The sequence below is a fragment of the Natator depressus genome, chromosome 15, assembly GCF_965152275.1.
Source record: "Natator depressus isolate rNatDep1 chromosome 15, rNatDep2.hap1, whole genome shotgun sequence".
Classification (NCBI taxonomy): Eukaryota; Metazoa; Chordata; order Testudines; family Cheloniidae; genus Natator; species Natator depressus.
The window spans coordinates 16487867-16501752 of record NC_134248.1 but is presented as its reverse complement, the minus strand read 5'-3'; the positions used below and the strand labels follow the sequence as shown (position 1 = coordinate 16501752).

Sequence of the window (13886 nt, the reverse complement as noted above, 5' to 3'; positions counted from 1 at the left end):
TTTCTATTTTTAAAACTATTAAACAGCATTCATTAAAACGAGATTGTCCAGCTGTTTTCCCCCTTAGTTTGGACATAAATGGACAGCCAAAAAAAGTTGTACAGAAGTCACCATGTTGGACACTTGCATGTGTTTACTGGCATTCCAAAATTGCAATCCCTTAAGATATCAGTTCAGAGTGTCAGATCTCAAGCTAAAGGGGCACAATTCCGCTAAAGTCAACAGAGCTGCACACGTTTACACTATTTGAGGATTTTGAGGAGTGTATTCTTTTGGCTGTTCTAAATGCATCTTTAGATAGTCCAAAAAACCCCTGGCCTTTCCCAGTAAGTTCGTATATAGGATTTAAAAACCTCCCCCTCCTCCCATTTTATTTGAGGGATTTATAGTTTCGTATTTTAAGATTTAAAAACAGTGCCTTACATCTTTAAATGATCTGAACTCAGTATATTGTCTTTTTTTCTAGCAAAAAAAAGTATACAGGGAGGAAGTAATAAATTTAGATGCTGATGAAATGGAGTAACTTTTTTAATAAACTAATTATAATGCATAATTTTATGAGACTCCACCCTTTAGGTCACATCTACCATTGTATCTCTTTGCACGGCTTAGGTTAATGTAGTTTGTAAAAAATGGCAGAGGCCTCCTTTCCATACAATGGCTGTTAGATAAGGGTGCCACATGGATGATACAGTTTGTCCAGAATAGTCCTACTGCTGATAAGCAACGTGTTTGTTCTCATAGCGTGAAGAGTGTAATCTTCTCTTACATGTGTGACAAAGTTCCTCCTCTATCTTGGTGGGTCCTGCGCTTATTGGTGGATTGTGCTTGCCTCAGAGATTGACAGTAGCTCTCAGTTTGACCACTTTCGTGGCTCAAATCTGACGGTCACTCAGATAACCTCATCGTTGGCCAGCATGGGGAAAAAGAAGGAGAACAATCCCCACAGTCTCTGCTGGTCCACCTAGTGGGTCGGGGGACAGGCCAGGGACCTTCCCCTCTGGTGGGACCCACAGTCCAAGTCAACTCCTCCTGTATCCAGTACGGAGTTGGGGGGATGGTGGGGGACCGGGGCCCGCCCTCTACTCCGGGTTCCAGCTCAGGGCCCTGTCAATCACAGCTGTCTACAGAGTTTTGTGTAACACCTGTGTGACAGCTACAACTCCCTGGGCTACTTCCCCATGGCCTCCTCCCAGCACCTTCTGTATCTTCACCACAGGACCTTCCTCCTGATGCCAGATAGCATTTGTACTCCTCAGTCCTCCAGCAGCACGCCCTCTCACTCTCAGCTCCTTGCGCGCACCTCACTAACTGGAGGGAGACCCTTTTTAAACCAGGTGCCCTGATTAGCCTTAATTAATTCTAACAGCTTCCGAATTGGCTGCAGGTGTCCTAATTAGCCTGCCTGCCTTAATTAGTTCTAGAAAGTTCCTGAGTGTTCTGGAATAGTCCCTGTTTTACCCAGGGAAAAGGGACCTGCTTAACCTGGAACTAATGTATCTACCTTCGACCACTCTTTTGTAGCCATCTGGCCTGACCCTGTCACACATGGTATACCTGCTATTTCACCATCTTCCCCACATACCTTAAACAAATACTGTACCTGTTCTCTCTCACACTCTCACATACCTTTTTCCCCATGCTCTGAAGAAAATCCTATACAGAAAAAGATGTTTAAATTAACGTGATATCAAAGAATAAACTTATTTCAGGTACATCCCAAGCATTATAAAATTAAGTAGAAAATTAACATGGTTTAAGAGTTGAGAACATAGTCCAGTGGCGGATTATTCACTGGCGGGCCAGCAGGGCCTGTGCACAGGGGCCCTGGCCAATGGGGGGGGGACCCGGAAAAACGGACGTCCCTGTTCTCTGACCCGCTCTGCCTGCACAGCACTTTTGCCAGGAAGTGGGGTCAGGGCGCGGGATCTTGTCCCATTCTCCCTGCCCACCCAGTGCTCCTGCCGGGGAGCGGGGGAAGCCCTCGCACTCTGATCCCTCTCCCCCTCCCTGCAGGAGCTCCAGGTGGGTTGTGTGGGGCAAGCCCCTGCACTCTGACCCTGCTCCCCCACAGGAGGAGTGTCGGGTGGGCAGGGGAAACCCCTGTGCCCCAACCCCACTCCACCCCATAGGAGTGCCGGGTGGGTGGAGCAGGGCCAGACCCCACACCCCGACCCCCCCGCACCCTGGCAGGAGTGCTGAGGGAGCGGGGGGACTGCAGGCAGAAAGGGTGGGGAGAGACCCCCACTTGCTTTGGCCCAGGGCCCCACAAAACCCTAATCTGCCTCTGTATGGTCTTTTCATTTATGTCACTGTTAAATCCGCTTCAGTCTATGTACTAAAGCCAGGGGAATTTTGGAACGTAGAAGAGCCATTTTACTAAAGGAATAGTTCTGTTAAAGTCCAATTTTGATTCAAGAAGTGATGTTGAAATGTCCAAAATGCAGGTTGGCCAAACCACGTGTAATTCGGTCAGAAAAGGCAATGTGGTTTTAAAGGGATCACAGTTATCTTTTGAAAGTGTATACTTTTTAATTCTATATTTTAATATGCTTTAGATTTTAACAGCCACTTAGAAATCCAAGTGGTCTTCAGCTTATAGTTGGCTTGGTAGCAAATGCAAAAATGGAGACAGAGTTGCAGTTCATTTGTAGTGCTTTGCTCTGGAAGTTGATTGGCATTATTCTAGTTAGGTGTTTTTATAGCTCCCGTTATTGCAGTATCTGAGCATCTCTCAAAGAAATTGGTTTCATGGTTACCTCTGTGAGGTGTGGAAGTACTGTCCCCATTGCACAGATGAGGCACAGTCACACAGGAAGTGTGTGGCAGATTCCAGATCTTCTGACTCCCAGTCTTGTACCATAGACTGTCCTTCCTCCCAGAGGTTTAGATACTAGCCTGGGACTCCAGAGACCGAGGTTCGATTCCCTGCTCTACCGCAGGCCTCCTGTGTGACTTGTGACAAGTCAGTCCGTCTCTCTGTGCCTCAGTCGGAAATAATGGGACTTCCCCTTCTCACACGGTGAGGATGAATACATTAAAGAATGTGAAGGGCTTAGATACTAGAGCAATGGGCACAACGATAGTACCACCCGCCAGCTCACCTGTCTTCGCGATGCCCTTTGTGGTCATTTGCGACAGTGGAATCTGTTTGGCGCAACAACTGGTCAGTGATGACCGTTGTTAATTGCTCTCTTGTCACTGACCCAGCCATCTGTCCACCAGGGTTTAATCTACCAAGGCACCTGTGGTCATCTCGGAACAGGTTTTGAACGGGACAGGGCAACTGTGTGGCCAGTCTCTTTAAACGGGGGTTTTCTAATGACCCGTGATGCAGCTGCGGTCAATTCAGACTGTCACATATCCTTGATGAGTGCCCACTTGTTTTGACAACAGACTGCCTGCTCTCCACCTGGCTGATGATGACACCATCAAATGGCTGGGCACATTGCGCATACGCTGAGTACTACAGTAATAAAATAATAATGAAAAGCTGACATAGATTCACTTAGAGCGGCTTTCACACATCCTGGCCCAGGACTCCTGGCAGCGGAAAATCAGGCTGGAGGGAGTGCTTGCAGCAGTGCAAGGAATTGTTAACCTTCCCCTGTGTTAGGGAGCTCCCTGATGGCCAATGCAACTCCCCAGGTGAGCGTGGTGTTGGATGGGGAGAGGATATGGCAGCGTATGGATATGCTAATTTAGTGCACCCCCCTAGAAAACTACCACTAGCAAGATTCCTAAGGAGTTGCTGTCACCCCAGCGGCTTAAAACAGTGACTCTAGCCCTGCTTAAAGTGTGCACTCACTTTTTTGCATCGCTTTTAAAAGAACAGTATTTCATAAACTAGAATTAGGACTGTCTTCAGACACACAAACGTTAAATCTATTTTATGTAATGTTTAATGCATTACTTTAATAAAAGTGGTATTAAAAATTGACATGGTTCCTGTTTTATGTCTATATATACATGCTCTACATCCCGCTCCCCACACCTGTCAGCCAGGAGCTCATTACCTTCCCTTGCAATTCCCTCCCCCCTGCAATGCTATGCAGAATGGGCTCTAGCCCAATTTCACCCTTCCCTCATCTGCGACTTTACTCCGACCATGCACTGGCACAGATCATGTTCCGCTTTACATACCTATTTTCCTCCCATGATCCAATCAATTTCCCTCTAGATTTCCAGACAAACCATCAGTCGCCAGTTCAGTTCTGCCCCATTTCCCTCCTCCCCCCCCCCCCATGTAGGTCTCCAACTGCAGGCTCTGATGCCTTCCTCCATCAGACAGGAGCTTCAGGGTATGTCTACACTAGGCTTTTTACCTGGAGTTAATTGATTGCCAGTGAGCTTGCAGTAGTTAACATGTTTTTTCCAAACTACAACCCTTTGTTCTTTGCCTTAGGCTGAGCCCTCATACCTAGGGCAAGGCTTCCTTTCACCCTCACAGCAGGGAATGTTCTTCTGGGAAGTGCCTTGCCAGCCACTTCCCCCAATCAGATTTTCTTTCAAGGGAGCAGCAGTGCCAGGTTGACTATTATGCTGAATGCAGTGTCTTAAAGACCAGAGAACCAAATGATCTGCTCCTCCACCAGCCAAATGCATTCAAGGAGCTTTCCAGGGTCCCACTTCCTACCTTTGGATACCTCTTCAGAGGCCACTTTGGCTGTGTTTCTGAGACTGGCATGACTAACTCACGCTGGTATTACTTAATTTGATGTGCTATTTAGAACATGCTTTTGGGTTCCACAGATCGAGAGTGCATTTTAACTTTTAGGTTTTCGATTCCTTTTCATAGAATCATAGAAGATTAGGGGTGGAAGAGACCTCAGGAGGTCATCTAATCCAACCCCCTGCTCAAAGCAGGAACAACCCCAACTAAATCATCCCAGCCAGGGCTTTGTCGAGCTGGGCCTTAAAAACCTCTAAGGATGGAGATTCCACCACCTCCCTAGGTAACCCATTCCATGCTTCACCACCCTCCTAGTGAAGTAGTGTTTCCTAATATCCGGCCTAGACCTCCCCCACTGCAACTTGAGACCATTGCTTCTTGGTCTGTCAGCTACCACCACTGAAAACAGCCTAGCTCCATCCTCTTTGGAACCCCCCTTCCGGTAGTTGAAGGCTTTATTCACTTTAATTTTGCATTTGAGACTTAGGGCTAGAATTAAAATGTAGTGGCTGATGTAAATGTGAATGCTCCTGCACAAAACTGTTCCCTTGTGCTTTCTTTTATACCTGTTGTTTCAAGGCCATAATATGTTACTGTCTTTTTCAAAGTATAATTAAAGTAAATAGCCTCAACTCAGAGGCACTGAAATTTGACATTGTGCTTTTCCTTTCTTCTGCTTCTTCTCTTTAAAACTTCCTATTGCGGTGAGTTGTGTTAAGAAGAAGGGTTAATAGAACTCAATAATTGCCATCTTTTAAATGGAGAACACCTCCCTTCATTCCACATTTTGAAATGTACTTTCTGTGATTGCTCTCCAAACTATTTCTCTTTGTTTAGTGTACGTACCTTGCTGGCTTGGTCTTTGCATATCATTCATGGCACAAAGGATGTATCCAATATACTCCATCTCAACTTTACAGTCTCTCCTGGAAGGCAAATATCTAGAACATTAAAACAGTGAAGGTCACCTTGGGGAGGAAGCTACCACATTTAGTTTCTAGCATAGGAACACTGCGGCAGATTAAATGAAGCCTGTTCTTAAGTGGTTGAAGAGCACTGAATAAAGTAAGCCAAATTATTTCTGTGGGGTTTTAGATATATATAAAATGTTCTTTTCTCCATTTCTGGATATTTATTCTCCTATGTATTGGAATGCTAAATGCTTTCCAAGAGAGATTTTGATCCTCTTTTTGCATAAAACAATGTACCTATGTTTTTAGATAGGCTTCTTTGTTTGGTTTTTGTGTTTAAAAATAAAAGCCATCCATTGAGAACATACACACTCTGCCTCATGCTTTTCAGTGCTCACCAGGGGCCTGATCTTGCAAAGGGATGGAATACCTGCTCCTCCCATTGTGGGGATTGAAAGTGCTTGTGATTTAAGCCCTAGATTCCTGAGGTGCCACTTAGCTCCACAGTACAGCCATACACTTAAGGAGAGTTTTTTGAAAGGGCTTTAAGGGGAGGTAGGCACTGCAGCTGGAATGAGTTTCAGTGGGAGTAGAGTACTTCACTCGCTTAGGCCTCTCTGAAAATGTCAAGTTTAAGTGGAAGAGGGGGAAAGTTTGAACCGCCTTTTTGAAACTGTGCAGGGTCGGTTCTTACCCAGCATTTAACAGAAAGGTAAAGCCTTGAACCCATTTGGCCTGATAATTTTACAGTCTATAGTTCAAAAATAAGCACTTGGAAATGTCAGTGTTTTTGTCCTTGAATTCTTCCTTCTTTCCTGTTTCTATTTTATGACACAATTTCAGCAAACTCTCTCTTGTCCTGTCAGTTTCTATAAAATATTTAATCTGAGCTGTTTTTTTTCGTTTTGTTTTTTTTTTTAAACCCCACAACATGGAATGTAGGCATTATAGGCACTACTTAATCAAGTGGCTTCATTTGTACACAGGCAAGCCGTTTAAACAAAATCGTGATAGGATCTTTCTCTGTATTAATGTTTGCACTTCACATGCTTTGAGGAGCTAATATGCACTCTGAGCTTATCTATCCAATCACCTCTAATTTGGGGTCATTTCCAATAATTGCAGTCGTTTGGTTTTTTTTTTTTTTTTTTTCCCAGTTTTTCTCATTTGCTGTTCCTGTGACTTCAAGGCAGGAAAGAAAAGCATGCAGGTTTTTGAAGTATAAATGTTTCCGTTGGGTTCTGTTGGCAAATGCATTTCCAGAAAGAGAACTGGAGGAAATATTGCTATACTACATAGGCCTCAAATTAAATATCAAAAATTGTCACCTTGTAAATAGTGTCAAGGCTGACAAATACACAATTTAATTGACATTTTCATTTAAAAAAAATATTATCTCGCTGGATTTGAAATACAATTTCAAAGGTGCCCACAGGGAGGTTGGCGTGAATGCTTATTGTATGGTAAGCTCAGATGTAAATCTACAGCGCTCCAGCATGCTGTGCACTAGCTGTTCATGTGGACAGCACACGAAGGGACTTTAAGTGCACAACAGCAGGGTTCACGTGGTCAGCTGAGTGTGGGGCACATGGGAGTGTTGTAGATTTTCATCCCAGTTTGCTTCACACTAACTCATCTTTTAGGCATGCCCTAATTTAGGAAGCCTAAAGCTCATATTTGAAAGTAATTTAGGAATTCCTTTTTGGCAATGATTGTTAGACTTCCTAAGTCAACGCTGAGCAGAGCAATACCCAAATACCTTTTGAAAATGGGGTTTAGGCACTTTTGAAAATTCTACCCTCGCTTTAATTTAAATCTAACCTAGATTAGATCAGCAATTCTCAGCCTGGGGATTGTGAACAAGCTCTAGGGAGCTGAAACCACCCTCTCTTTATGAAGAATTGTCCCAAAGTCTTTTTTCTGATGTACCATGGAGTCACAGTATGGAAAAGGCTGAGAACTTCTAGACTAGGTAATCCATCCAAAAACTACATTTGAGTGTATCAGAGAGTGTCTTCCTGGGTGGAGCCTTTAGGCATTCCCATAATACAAATTGTAGACCTTCCAGGATAAGAGTTGAACAGTTGGCTGACCAGTAACAAGTCCAATGCTGTGGCAGTTCTGCTCATCATGCACAGTGTGCTCACCTGTTTTCTCCATTCTTTCGCTACTCGCAAATGTGTGGAATATCTCTATTTTTCTTAAGAGGACTGAGGATATACTTTCAGTTGATTAAGGGTACTGATTCTTCACTTCCTGCTCCGAAATGTTACATAATGCTACTATGGCTTGTTAAACCATGTCTACCACAGAGGGAACTGTGTTGCAGTGGTTGGTAAAGTGTATATGTATGTATATAGGGCCTGATCTTGCAGAAACTTAGAAATAGAGTTAGGCAAAGTTCTTCAGTTTATTAGTAAATCTGCTGAAAAATGCAAGTTTTGGGTCAAATTCAGCAAATAGTTTCAGACGAAAAAAACCAAAAGTTGAAATGGTTCAAGATTCATTTCAAAATGACATTTCTAAAATGTTAAAATGAAACGTTTCATGGGACCCGAACAAAACTTCTTCGGTATCAAGAAAAACGAAACAAAATTCAGTTTGTTTGAAACAAGCCAAATCTAGTCTGTTCATCCATCGAACTGAAAAATCAGTGGTTCAGATGAGGAGTCCCGTTGAATTTAATGGGACTGTTTGGGCCAGTAAGTATTGTGCTAGGTTGGGCCCGTGGTCTGTGAAGAGCTTTGGCATCCTTTAGAATAAAAGGTGCAGCATGTGGTAGATGTCAATCGGGATGGCTTTTAGTCTTTATTAGTGTATTCGTATCAAGGGAACAAAAATATATAAGGAGAGGATCTTGCTACATTATCAGCCTGTCAACTCTGGCTGTGTCCCTGAAGGGAATATGGATGAAACAGTCCATTGAGTTAAATTTCCTGCAGTGAGGATTGTTTTTTTTTTTGTTTGTTTGTTTGTTTTGGGTTTTTTCTTGATTAGAAGCCTAATAAATGGAACTTGCTTTGTGTTCTGACTAGTTGTTTCTAAAAGCTTCCTTTCATTGTGCTGCAGGTGAGAAAAGGTGTTAAAACAATCACTAGATGCACTTCCTCCCTGTGACAGAGATACTAGTAGAAACTCCTGTTATCCCTTCTCTGGAAATAGATCCTGTACAGAGAGAACCACCTTGATTTTTCATTATTTTACCACTGGTTATGCTAAGATAAAGATTGACATTAATGCACAAATGGAAGAATGTTCCTTTTGGTTGATCTGTACAGGGTCTTTCTGGATGTCCCAATTCTTTCAGGTGTTGGTTGGGAATCACATGGCTTTTGGCAAACACTGGGGTTGAAATTGTGCTAGCACCATTATGTTTAATCTGCTTCCACATGGTGGTTGCCTTCTGGGGTCTAGGATGGTTTGCATGACTAGCAGACACATTATAATTATTTATGTAACTATTCTAAAACGGTGCTATGGGCATTATGGCTCTAACAGACAAAAGACATAGAGTATGTAACATTGTACATGTGCTTATTTCAAAGATCAAAATACCCCTGGGGACACTAATGTATGTCGGGTACCAGCAGGATACCTACCAATCTTGGCTGAGACCTCTAAATGCTACCTTAACACACATACTCAATAATGCATAATAAGTTGCTGAAGAGCTGATTTTAAAATGTTTTGGTTGTAACCTTAAATATATAAAATAATTTTGGATCTTAATTTTTTACAGAAGCTTTGCAAGCAGCTTTGCTAGAGAAAAACAAATGCCATTTTCTTTTGTCTTCCAAATAAGAATTATTTCGTTCTGCAGCAAAAAAATGAACGTGAAGGGGGAAATTAGACCAGCTCCAACAGAATTGACAATGGAATTTTTTTGGCAGATGTGGATGTTCATTGTGTCCTCTTCCCTCTGCATAACCTCCCCCCCCCCCGCCCTTCTTTTTTTCTTTTGGTACCAAGGATCTTCTGTTCTGTGGATCAAAACCTGTTTCCCACTTTTTGTGCTGTAGTCATAGCCCACCCATGCATGTATTGGCTGTCTCACATTGTGTCTGATGTTGATAATTTTAGGAATAAATTAAACATTACAAACAGAAATTGCACACATGTGGCAACAGGACTCTTAAAAACACAAATCAGCGTTCTAGGATGCTACCTGACTTGTGTTTAATAATGCAGAGAGTAAAAGTTTTGTGAGCGTAGAGTTGCTATTTATGTTCTTAGGAGAGCTAAAAAGAGGGGACCCCACTTTTTGCACCCAGTAGGATTGCCCTTGCTGTCTTTCAGTATGCAGAAATCTTTTTAAAACTACTTTAAACCTCTCTCTCACTGTATCTTGTTCCTGGATTCTGCTCTGAAAATTCAAGGCTACCAAAAACTGTAACGTTGTGTCTTGCTGCTATAGAAAAGTCCCCGCATGCACCAACCCTGAGAGATTGTTTTCTAGCACTTTAATATAGTTTTGAGTTTGGAGTTGGAGAGGATGGTACTTCTTACTTTCATATCCAGATACTAACAGCTCCCTAAGTTATTTGCAGTACTTATTTTAACCCATGCTCTCTTTTTTTTGTAGAAGCTCCTTTTATTGGATGACGCTGATGTTAATACATAAAACTTCTGATTGTGTTGTGCAAATACCATGAAACAAAAAATGAACGGCCAGATCCTATTAATTCAGTGATACTATTATTTCTCTTTTAGGTGTGGTTCTCTTTCTTTTAGCTTACCAGAACACAAAAATAGACTAAGCTGCAGGGAGGACACTAATTACTAAGGCAAACCCTCAGGATGCTGGAGGAATTTCCTTCAGCTCTTGTCCTAATGACAGAAAAGATCACGTTGATATTTGGTTCATGATGCTGTTTAATTATGCTGTTGGTGGGGAGCCATTCTTGCCATTTTACAGACGTACAGGACTTCATTATTTCATTAGGCTGAAGTATCATTTGACTGCAGATGTCTCTGGGGAAAATGCTGTTTGGGTGAAATTTTCCTGTTCACACTTTGTGTCAAAACATCTGGCTGGAGGATATGTCTGGAGCTGCTTCAAAAGATGTGCTCTAGGATTGTTTTAACAGTGGCTTGGCTAATCTGGTCAGTGATCGATATTTTTTTAATCAAAGGCTGTAAATCAAAATCTCTCAATGTGGGCTTCTGAGCCATTGAACATACCAGAAACAGATTTAATATCTGCTATTTTACTCCATGTACGTACAGCATTATGCAGTTTAGATTAAGCAAAGTATAACATACTTACACTTATCCTTTTAACTCTCTCTCCATAGTTTCTAATATTTGGTTTAAAAAATCTCTCATTTATTTTTGTTCTTTTCCAACGGGTAATATAAGCTAGTGTATTCTCCCTCTCACCCCAGTGTTTCTAATGACAGAAATTACGTTACTCTATAACCTCCTTATATGAGCAACAATATCTTCCTTGTGCTAGCATAGCTTTAAAATAGTGTATATTAGCCACTTGCTACTGCAGGTAGCAAGACTATATTTTTGCAATGCAGCAGTAAGCCTGTGACCAGAAAGAGGCAGCTGATGCAATGCCTTAAACAGCTGGAAGCTGGTATAAGTTTGTCAGGTCTCAGGGTGGCTAAGACAAGACCATGTGATGTGCCTGCTGTTTTCAGCAATGAGGTTGTAAATTAGTCAACTCCAGAGACAGAAACTGTGTTTTCTATCTTTGCTGTTCTATTCCTGACCCCTTTATGCATGTTGATCTTGTTTTGTCTTATAGGAAATAAGATTGGACTTCAACAAAAACAGCAATGATAGCTCTAGCCTATCTCAATTAACTTTTTCTCTTTCTCCCAAAAGGACCATTATTACCATCTTTAATACCATCAAAGAGACTGTCTGACAAAGTAATTTTTCCTTCTAAATCAGGGGTGGGCAAACTACCGCCTGCGGGCCGGATGCAGGCCACGAACCATTTTAAACCGGCCTGCGAACTCCCACTGGGGAGTGGGGTCTGGGGTCTGGGGCTTGCCCTGCTCCGGCACTCCAGCCGGGGCACTGGGTCGGGGCCGCACCACGCGGCTCCTGGAAGCCACGGCAAGGCCCCACTCCGGCTCCTACATGCACCAATGGCCCCCTCCCGTGCTCCAATAGGAGCTGCAGGGGCGGTGCCTGTAGATGGGGCACCATGCAGAGCCACCTGGCAGCGCCTCTGCCTAGGAGCTGGAGAAAGAAACATGCCACTGCTCTGGGAGTTGCTTGAGGTAAGCGCCGCTTGGAGCCTGCATCCCTGAGCCTCTCCACATGCCCCAACCCCTGGTCCCCCTCCTGCTCTTCATACCCCTTGATCCCAGTCCGGAGCACCCTGCACCCCAAACGGCTCATCCCAGCCTCACCCCAGAGCTCACACCCCCAGCCAGAACCTGCACCCCTTCCCGCACTCCTACCCCTCCTGCCTTCCTAACCCCTCAATCCCAGCCCCGAGCACCCTCCTCTATCCCAAACTCCTTATCCCCAGCTCCACCCCAGAGCTCGCACCGCCAAGCAGAGCCCTCTCACACCCCAACCCCAATTTTGTGTGCTTTCTTGGCCCTCCATACAACTTCTATTCCCAGATGTGGCCCTCAGGCCAAAAAGTTTGCCCACCCCTGTTCTAAATACTCTCTCCAACTAAAGAGAAGAAGAGATGTTGTTAAAATGAAAGCTTTATTTAATAGTTAAGGCATTTGAAACATAAAGTGTTTTCTGTATCTTTAATGAAGGTTCCTAGTGTGTCGGCCATAGTACTACATTGGGTGAAATTTCTGAATGCCAAACCCTGAACCTCGCTTAACATTGTTTAATGTTGGGCTGTGACTGGGTCACGTTTACACCTTTGACTCTTTTGGTCTCCTTGTATTTATTTTTTCATGTCTTTGGATGATCAGAGTGAAATACCCAAACAGTCTAAACCCACTTGAGGTTGGAATAAACAGGATTTATAAGGAGGAAAAAATCATATGAAAACAAAAAGTAATACTGTGCATAAACATAACTTCAATAGAAGTGTCTGAAACTCTGCAAAAGGTGATCTAGATAGGTACAGTTTGGGATGGCTGCAATAATGACAGTCTTACATGGCGTTATTTTAGATTGCCACCAGCGTTAACGGAGAGCAGTCAATGGTTTTTTGTCGGGGTTCGGTATGAGGGGTAGAGGAGTGGAGCTTAAGGGAGAAAAGGTTGTATTATTTGTAACTAGAATATTAACAACCTTAAATTCTGTCCCCTTTGACTCTCCACCTTTATATAAGCTCAATTTTCTAATTGCTAAAACAGCATCCTAAGGCTGATATGGAATTTTATAAGTCAGTTAGGTAACCTACTGCCTGCCAGGATTTCATTTGCAGTATGTTTTCTAGTGTCTTTTCTAGTCTAGTTTTAGATCTCCTCACGAGGAATTTCCCTTGTACTCATCCTAAAACGTGGAGCCAGACAGAAGGAAAACGTTAACATCTGTATTGGTTTCTGCTTCACAGGTCACAAAAATGGTCAAAACAGTCACCACTAGAACAGTACGCCAGGTCCCCCTGGGGCCTGATGGCCTGCCTGTAATGGACAGCTCCTCTCCCATGGGCAGCTACACAGATTCAATAGACAGAAGATACATGAAGAATGGCGAGCGTTACATCACACCACAAGCTTCGTCCACGTTGACCAGATCTTACAATAGCTACGATTCTTATCCCGATGGCCATGATAGCCAGTATCGCCCTTTTATCAGCCACGATGGCTACGGAGACCTAGCTGACAATTATGGCAGCTTGTCCCGTGGCATCAACTACCGTCCTCGCTATGCTTACATGCCAGGAAACAGTTACCGGCCAGAGGATGGTAGTTTCACCTTGCCAAGCAGAAGGGATAACTATGGTCCCATCGCCCAGCCCCAAGTGCCAACAGGCAGCAACGTTGACTTGAATCGCTCCCAGCCAGAACGTTTCCAGCCAGAGCCTTATGGGCTGGAGGACGATAACCGCAGCCTTGGGGTAGATGATGAAGGGTATGAACTGGACCCAGATTACTCCACAGTGAACCGAAGGACATCTGCAGGGGTGCCTGAGAGGGGGAGACCTCACAAAGGAAGGTAAAATCCTGCCGAATGTTTGCTATCCTCTCTGCAGTTATTTTAGTGATTTATTTTAAGCATAAAATATTAACCTCTAATAGTCTGCATAAACTTCTGGAATGACTGAGCAGCAAAAACAGGCACAGTTGCAATCAGTGTAGTCTTTCCATGAACAGCTAACCTTTTATAATCACAAGAAATCAAAATTACTTAACGTAAGCAAA

The 13886-nt window shown here is 43.4% G+C and overlaps 1 protein-coding gene across 18 annotated transcripts in view; it reads left to right on the top strand.

The window, feature by feature from the left end:
• The window catches only part of ARVCF (ARVCF delta catenin family member), a 431820-nt gene that overhangs the window by 297651 nt on the left and 120283 nt on the right, over window positions 1-13886 (top strand). For all 18 annotated transcript variants that reach the window (XM_074972913.1, XM_074972912.1, XM_074972915.1 and 15 more), the window contains one exon: window positions 13076-13680. In XM_074972913.1, coding sequence (XP_074829014.1) covers window positions 13076-13680 — 605 coding nt within the window. The remainder of the gene's footprint in view (window positions 1-13075; window positions 13681-13886) is intronic.